The sequence below is a fragment of the Physeter macrocephalus genome, chromosome 1, assembly GCF_002837175.3.
Source record: "Physeter macrocephalus isolate SW-GA chromosome 1, ASM283717v5, whole genome shotgun sequence".
In the NCBI taxonomy this organism is placed as follows: Eukaryota; Metazoa; Chordata; class Mammalia; order Artiodactyla; family Physeteridae; genus Physeter; species Physeter macrocephalus.
This window is the reverse complement of record NC_041214.2, coordinates 142,234,899-142,243,703: the sequence shown is the minus strand read 5'-3', so window position 1 is coordinate 142,243,703 and position 8,805 is coordinate 142,234,899. Positions and strand designations below refer to the sequence as shown.

Here is an 8,805-nt window from a genome sequence, read left to right as displayed (position 1 = left end):
GGCTGCACCAAATTTTAAGCAGAGCACACACTAGATTTCTGCTGCCAAGTGTTCCTGAGGTGGGCACCGTTCCGCAGTGACCCAGCACGTTCAGTCCTATATAAATTGTAATCTCCAGATTAAAAGATGTAGAGATGATTTCTGAAAAGAAATAGGTGATGGATAAATTGGAAACTGGAATAAACCTGCATGTACAAAATACAAAGTATTTAACTTTTACATTGTACTGATAGGTTTACTTTTGACTATATTAATAATACATGTTTATTTTAGTAGAGTTCAAACACAAAGAAAAAAGAAAAGAAAAATACCAATTTTCCCACAGTTAGCTGTTATGAATATGAAGTTTTCATATTGTTTTTATTTTTTTCCAACAAAGCTCTCACGTATTTATTACTGAGCCAAAGCACTAGTGTAGAAACACTGACACAAAGAGAAAAATCATTTTCCCATTAAAACACATCCAGCTGTTCAGATAGTAGTGATGTTTTCAGAGTGGTATGGTAAGACTTAAGTGACCCTGACACAGAATAAATATGTGTGCCACCTCACATAGGGCTCCTTATAGACCCAGCTTGGTTCTTCTCCATTGTCTTCTCTTGGAGTTGTACCTGATTTTATTACCAGTTTTCATTCGAATCCATTGGGGAATGGACCAATTCCTCTTTCGTTTCTTGGCCGGGAATCTCTTGACCCTGAGAGTCTTATGACAAGACATGGCAAGGAGCAAATGCAACTGCTCATAGGATGGCAGAGAAGAGCAGAGAGAGCTGTTTTTATTTAAAAAGAAAGAATAAACATTACTCAAGTCACTTAACACTTATGCATATTGTAACAATAACTTCTAATTTTATAATGTTTCAAAATGGATATACCAAAATTTATTAATCCTTAGTGATTGGAAAAGTGAATAGTTTTAAGGAAAATATCTTTCTACAACTTGAATTTCTGATGTTATTCATCTGAATAATGAATTATTTGCCTTTTAATGACATAAAAATTTCCATCCAACCTAAAGTAGAGGCCACTGCTAGGGAACAGTCTTTTTCTGTTAACATGCATTATTAATACTATTGTAATTATAACCACATTGCTAGTGGAGAAAATTATTTTATTATGAGTTTCAGTGTCTGATATTAAGGATTAGATTTTATTCTCCATACTGCAGTTTTAATAGCATAATATATCAAGGGTTTATTTACTGTTCTAGGTAGAGCCACAGATTTGTTTATTCATAGACTCTTAAGTAACCAGATTGCACAGCTGAAAATAATTTGCAAATTTGATTCATTTTCTGACTTAATCAGGCTTTAACTTTAAGAACATAAATACTGAAACACAAAACATTATTTCTATTGTGATTATTCTAACTTGGGAAAGTGTAAGAAAGTAATATTATTGCCTATGGTATTATGCAGGTTGCTATTTCTTTGTTTGAAAAGACTCCTTAACTAGAAAAATTGTTTATATCACTGTTTTAATGTTTGCACTTATTACACGTGAAAACACAGAGCCACTTAATCGAAGAAAAAATTGTCTAATTTCTTTCCTGTGGACTGACAAACAATGGGGGTGCAAGAGATATTTTTCAATCTATTTAGACATAGTTGCTTTTAAGCCAGTGGTTCTCTCTTTTACCACCCACTAAGTGCTTCTCTCAGCATCCAAGGTCAGTGGCTATTTTCAATGAAAATTCTATTAACTGTAACTCATTGGTATCATTACTAATCAGATAGTATCTCTCTAATAGCTAACCAGGATTTCTCATAGTAAACTGGAGTAATTTTCAAGGACATATAAAGTGACTGGTTTTCTTACCTAAACCACAATTTACCTGTGGTACTATGGACCCAATGAACACATTTGACTGTCTGGCTATGGATGGCTACTGCTAATAATGCAGATGCCCAGGAAGCCAAGACAGTTGAATTTGACCATGGGATGTCCAGCCTCCTTTAATGAACAAAACATTTGCCACTGACTTGCAGGCTTCCACCCCAGCACCCATTGAGACACATTCATTCTGCTTCAAAATGACATTAGTCATAGGAAGGTCAGAAGCACCTCTTCCATGCTTTATGGGGCAGCATTTTGTTTCTGCTCCTGGAAAGTAGATACATGTATGAGCACATGCACAATTGCTTTCTAAGGAAAGTCTTTCCTTTTAGATATTTCCACTGCCCACATCCATGGAGGCTGGGGAAGAGTTCTGCCCACACACCTCGCAACCTGGATGCTAAGTTGTGCATAACTCACCCTGTTACACAGCCAACTGAGGCAACGCTTCATTTAAAAGAAACAACCTCAAGATGATGCTTTGTCCTTGTCTCAATTCATAGCCCCACAAAGTTTGATAAGTAGGCTACACGACGGGGCATTCCTTTTATGCCTCTGCTTCACGTTTCCCAAAATTATGTCCTAATATTTTACCAAAAAACCATTTATGAAAAAGCAGTATGTCTGCATTTCAATTAAACTTGCTGTTGACCATATCATTTATTACTTTGTTCCTAGGGACTAATACCACTTAAAAAAACAAAAGGGGAGGGGTTTAAAAAGTTGTTTTTCACATTGAATTGGTATATTTTCTACTGTTAGATAATGACATTTTCCTCTTTCTGTTGATTGCTAGGATACTCAGGTAAACTTCATGCTCATTTGTCGGTCTTTCCTTCAGCTACAGTGTATGGCCCACAGTGGAAGCTCAATACATTTTTGTGATTTCTTTTTATTGCATGCTGACTCAACTAGCTCTTGCAATGAATAAGTTTCCTCCCACACTTTTCTTCCTCTTTTTTCTACAAATCTGTTGATTAAATTAAATATGACAGCAGTACATGGAGACTTCTGGGTGGGATGGAAATGTCCTGTACCCTGGTAAAAACTATTACATGGGTGTATACAATTGTTAAAATTCACCAAGCTGTATCTCTTTAAGAATAGGTGTTGTTTATAGTATCCAAATTATACCTCAATAAAGATGACTTCGAAAAGAGTGTACAGTCAATATTCATGTGTTGAGCGCAGTTCCTTTTGGCATGCTAAAATATCACTACTATCTTTACATGAAAGAAACATATTATTTCAAAATGTAATAAAAAGTATCCTTGAGAAAGCTTGCAATATTTATATTAAAGATAGTCACTGTGTTTAGAAGTGAGAATAAGAAATTGAGTCATATGAAACAGAGGCAAGTCTCAGGTAGGAAATTAACTCAGAGTAGAACCTTGGGAAATGCTTCCTCTTTTGTAAAATTGGACTCAGTAGCTTCTGATTAAGATTGCTGTAAGATTTTGTGTCTCTACAAGAATTCTGCAGTCAATATGTAGTAAATATATATTTATATATGTATTTTTCTATAGTATTAACAAAAGGCTAAATTGACAGTTTACATAATCTTTTACAAGTCCACATATATTAAAATGCAATATCCCTGATTCCATAGAACACAGGAAATGGAATATTTTAGCGGTCATACCACGCATACCAATTCTCCAGGTGTGTTATCAAAGACCTGTAAGAAGCATTATTTGGGGCACTCTGCTAGGGCCCGGACCCAGGATTCTGGATGTGAGGTCACAGAATTTGGTATTGTATCCTTGAAATTTGCTAAGAATTTGCTTAAAAAGTGGAGCTTAAGAGTCTTCACCCCCCACAATGCGATAGATATGTTAATTAACTTGATTGTGGTAAATATTACACAGCATATACATATATTAAATCCTCACATTCTACACTTTAAATACGTCCATTTTTTGGTCGGTTATACCTCAGTAAAGCTGAGAAAAAAGAATTCAGGATCGGAGCTATAACAGTTCTGGGTCATGTCTCCCAGCAGACCCTCAGACCAAGATAAAAAGAGCAAGGTGATGCAATCACCACATATGGGTCACCTATCAGCAGGAAGGAGGCTGAAGAGAGTGATAAATGGGCAAACAGAATGCATCTCACAATCAAATTAGACACTTTTAATGATTAGGAACAAAAGCTATAGATAAATCAAGCCAGTTACAAATGATAACCTAAAATGATAATAGACGTAGCGACAAAAGAATAAATCATTTAAACAAGAAAATGAGCCAACTGAAGGCAATCTATTCACTTTGAGTCTGAATGAGAGAGGCAGAGAGAAAAGTTCAGTGTCATAAAATACAAGTAGCATCTAAACGTTAAAGCAGAGGCCACGACATCAGATGTTTTAGAGACCTGGGAGGATGAGGAATAAGAAAGAACACACATAAGTATGAACACACACGTCCCCCCCTGACATATGCCCTTCTCCCACCAATAGTCTCATACTTTGTGTGTTTGAAAGAAATCATCCAAAATATTATTAAAAGAGAAGTCAGATGTAAAGGTATTTGTGGGTGAAGAAGCAGAGGCAGGGATTGTAGACTACACATTTGAGAAATGGGATGGTATAATATTAGCTACAGAAGGTATCAGACTTGAGGGAATATTTTTAGGGTGTGCAGACGTGAGCAGTTTTGTGATCTGATTGAAGGAAACAGACAGAGGAAGATCGAGGATGAGAAATGTGTGTAAAGGTGTCTTTTGGGAGAGTAAGAAAATAAATGGATATTTAAGAAAGAATGGAGAATAAGGTTAATTTATTCATTATTATGTGGCAGCCCCATAGGACATTGTCAACAGGGCATTAATAGGGGTTGGGTATTGGCTCAGGAAAGTGTGGATCGTGTTTGTTAAGGGGTAGAATGGAGTCACACATTGAATTGAATTTTGGAAAAGAGGATGGAGGAGGGATATATGTTTATACGTACATATTTGCCTTAGTATGTTTGGAAACTACGAATAATTGAGGCAGGAGGCTGGGGGATAGATGAGGACACACTAAATACATGGCTTGGTGAGTAGGCTGAGTTATGTAACTCAGGTTAGGATTATCGGTCTTTAACAAGTCCCAAGTTCTAGTGGGACAGTTGGTGTGACATTGTAAGGCTGAGTCGAGTTGCTCAGCGGTGGAGCAGGCAGGGTCATAGAATGGCTGCTGGAAAATCTGCATTAATATTAACAGCCAACACTTTCTGAGCATTACTAAGTGAAGGGCACTCTTCTAAGCAAACTGCACGGTTTAACTTATTTATTATTTATATGAGATAGGAGCTATTAATATCTCCATTTTTTTTTTTCAGAGGCACAGAGAATTTAAGTAAGGAGGCCAAGATTTCACAGCCTGTAAATGGAGAAGCCAGGCATAGGACCCAAGCTTCTGACTCTAGAGATCACGCTTTCAACCACAACGTTATTTCGCCTCCCGTATTAGTGAACTCAATGAGTTGCTAAGTGAGAGTCCTACTTTCTCTTAGGCTGCTCTTCAAGGGAAGTTTCAGGCCTACAAAGGAGGTCTGGATAAACTTGCCCTTCTCATCATCCAGAGCAGGACCTACGCTTTCTGCTGGGTAGAGACTCACGTTCCTTCTTGCCTCCGAGTACCCATGTTTTCATTTTCTGCCTCATGTTAGCCTGGGCCGGGTACTGGGTATTGGCTCAGGGAAGTGTGAACTGTGTTTGTTCATGAGTAGGATGGAGTAACATAGAGATCTGAATTTGGGAAGAATGGGTCATTCATTTTTTTCCCCATAAACCTACAATTACTTCCCAGACTATCGTAAGATTACAAAGGCCATTGAAGATAATGGGGATTGTTTCTGTCACCTACTGCTGTGTGAAATACCACATCAAAATTTAATGCCATGAAAAGATGACCATTTGTTATTTCTTATGCTTATGAAATCTTGGAAATTATTGGCTTTCCTTAAGTGATAGAGAGCAATAGTTACTAGTATTTATTGTCATCAACTGGAACAGCAGTAGCACAATACAAACAATCCACAGCCAGGTATTGGAGAACTTATACCTCTTCTATTCCTGGCACCCCAATGCCCTCGAGTCAGGGATGTGAAACGTGGGGATGGTCACAGACTGTTCTAGGTGACTCCAGGAACGTTTCAATGAACTTAGCATAGTACGTAAAAAGAGCATTGAATCAAACATAAGAAGACTTGGGGACAGTCTTGTTTCCACCATTCGGTAGCTATGCTAACTTGGGCAAATCATAGTCACTTAGATTCTGAGTCAGTTTCTTAGTATGGCCAGTGGGGCAGATAATCACCTCACTGGCTTCTTACAGTGTGGCAGTAACAATCAGATTAATAATGTATGCAGGGCGCTTTGAAAAGGGTAAAACAGTAAGCCAGCAATACCTAATATGTATTAGAATCTTTCATACTGTGTTCCTATCTGAAATGCTTTACATGTTATTCAATCGTCTATGGAGTTGGTGGTATTATTCCTATCTTGCTGTTGGGGACCCTGAGGCACAGAGAAGGTCAGTAATTTGTCCAAAGCCAGGCAGCTCATAAGTGGCCGAGTGAGGAACCAAGGAGAAGGTGCTCAAGGCTGATAGGAACCAAGGAGAGAGGGGCTTGCTCCTGATAGGAAGGGAACTAGAGAAGCCTGTAGTAGGTGCTATCATGATGGCACAGAATGAATGGATCCAGTGGAGGCAGGGGCGGGTGTCTACATGGGGCTGACAGGGAGTAGCTGAGTACAACCTTGCTTGATTACTGGTTCCTGTTCTCTTGGAGGCATTAGATGTGGCAGAGGAAAGCTATTGTGCCTCAGGCTTTATCTCAAGAGGCCACTACTCAGTCCTTCAGTGTACGCCACCCCAACTTCTTCCCTCAGGAGCTTGAGGCTCTAAGCAAGGGCTTTTTAGTCACTTGGTTTTATACAGAGAAATGAGCTTGGTCCTTAGTGATTTTGTTTCCTACACTAGAATTTATATCTTATTGTTTCTTTCATCCTATTTTTCATTCTGTGAAACAGGAAAGAAGATAAAATGTAAGCTTGATAACCTTGGGGATAGCCCAGGCCCTAGATGCTCATCTTCCAAGGCCTGAGTCAGAATCCTTAGCTGAACATTCAGGCAATTTCCTCTCCTCCCTACAGAGAGTGATGATCCCTAGGACTTTGGAGAATGCAAACCATTCCATGCATAAAATTAATGCTGTAATAAAATTAGACAGTGAAAATCCAGGAAAAAATTCACCCCCAAATTATATGCACTCAGCCTGACAAGTGGATTGACTTGGCAAAAACAAAAAGCAGCAAAAATACTGCTTTCTTACAGTTTGTACATTTATTAGCTCTCTAAATGATACCTATAAAGTAGACTGTGGCCTTGACTTTCCTAACTTTGCCAAGTGCTTATAACTTGAGTTGAAGTAAAATCACTGATGAAGGATAAGATACTAATCATTTGCTATTTATTTAGCAAAACATTGCTTCATTTCCTCCTTTAGGGAACCGCTGTGCTACAGCAAAGGAGAGGAAGAGATGATCTTAAACTTCAAGGGATTCCTAAAAGGGAGACTGTTAGATGAAGAAGAATTCCAAAACCAAAGGAAGGACTAGCTCACAGGAGACTATCCCTTCAGTGGAAATCCAGAGAAGTTGGAGAGCTGGGACCATGTTGTCAAGAGGGTCCCAAGAGGGAGTGCATGTACATAAGCCAAGGTGGAGAAAGATCTGGGCCACTTTCCCATGTGCCCAGCTAAAGGAGTAAGCCATGAAAGACTACTAGTATACACATGCCAGAATCTAACCATGACAGAAGGTTCTAGTGAACAGAGATGTGTCACAAAAGTGAAAATCAGTGACAGAAGAGTGAGTCAAGATATATGTATGGTGGGTACTTAGGGCAAAAACCAAGGCAAAAGCTAGTTTACAGGACTTGTGTGTGCCTCTCTCTTTGTGGCTGGGTATTCGTGGCCTCTTTTGTAATCTATTCTAGAAAGACTCCCTTAAAGCCAAGGGCTCCCAGAGTTATCCCTTGATGGATATTGTCTACAAACAAGTCACTGGCCTGAACCAAACTAGATGAGTCTGAGAACAGTAATGGAGGAAGAATGGTCTGGGAATTTCCAAGGGAAGGAAGGAACATACCAACTTTTATATCCGGTCTGGTGACCTGGGGTAAATAAGAGTGGTCTCTGTTGGAGAGTATGTGCAGAGAAGTGCCCCCCAAAATAAATAGAAGAAGGGCAAGACTCAGTAGAATGTCTTCTTGTAAGTTTTTAGAATGCCCTCTGCACTTGTTCATTTCTAGCAGAGCTGTTGCTCCTGGCTGACCTTTTAATGGTGAGAGAAAGTAGCCATTGATGCCATGTGAACCCTCTTGTATTCAAAGACACCCCTGGAATACAAATGGGTATCTTTGGGGTTTCCACTATCAGCTCCAAGGTCTCCCAATCACCAGAATACCAGGAGCAGCATGAAACCTACCAGATGTAATATAAGACTGAAGAGCGCCTAGCTTTTGGCTGGGCAAAAAATCATTTCAACGCTTACTGTTCATTGCCCTCCATTTGGAGGACAGAGGTGCTTTTTATAAAACAACATTCAAGGAAAGGATAATAATACCTTTTGGGTGAGGAGCTGTGATTCCCCACAAAATGCAGTGGTCGTAGAGTGGGCATAGATTTTGAAATGTAACTCTACTTTTATCTTCCTCATAAAGAATGTGGGGTGAGAAGATTTACCCACGTACAGCCAAAGTTCCAGTTTTCTTTACTTTTCTTTTCTTTTTTGATTAATTCTGAAGCTAGCTTTGCAAGATTATTTTGAGAAACGAATTGGAATCTGTCACAGGTTAGTGTAATTAAGCTAATTAAGCTGCAAAAATTAAGTTATCCAAACATTTTTTAAAAAGTGGAATTGAGGGCTTCCCTGGTGGCGCAGTAGTTGGGAGTCCGCCTGCCGATGCAGGGGACACGGGTTCGT

The 8,805-nt window shown here is 38.9% G+C and overlaps 1 protein-coding gene across 1 annotated transcript; it reads right to left on the bottom strand.

Annotated features, from left to right (window-relative positions):
• Positions 1 to 562: 562 nt before the first annotated feature.
• Positions 563 to 718, bottom strand: LOC102995034 (60S ribosomal protein L39-like). Its single transcript, XM_055086854.1, has one exon. The coding sequence runs from the start codon at positions 716 to 718 to the stop codon at positions 563 to 565; it is 156 nt and encodes a 51-aa protein (XP_054942829.1).
• Positions 719 to 8,805: the final 8,087 nt, after the last annotated feature.

Excerpts from the sequence above, each read along its gene's own strand:
- LOC102995034 (XM_055086854.1), bottom strand. The coding sequence starts at position 718 with ATGTCTTGTCATAAGACTCTCAGGGTCAAGAGATTCCCGGCCAAGAAA.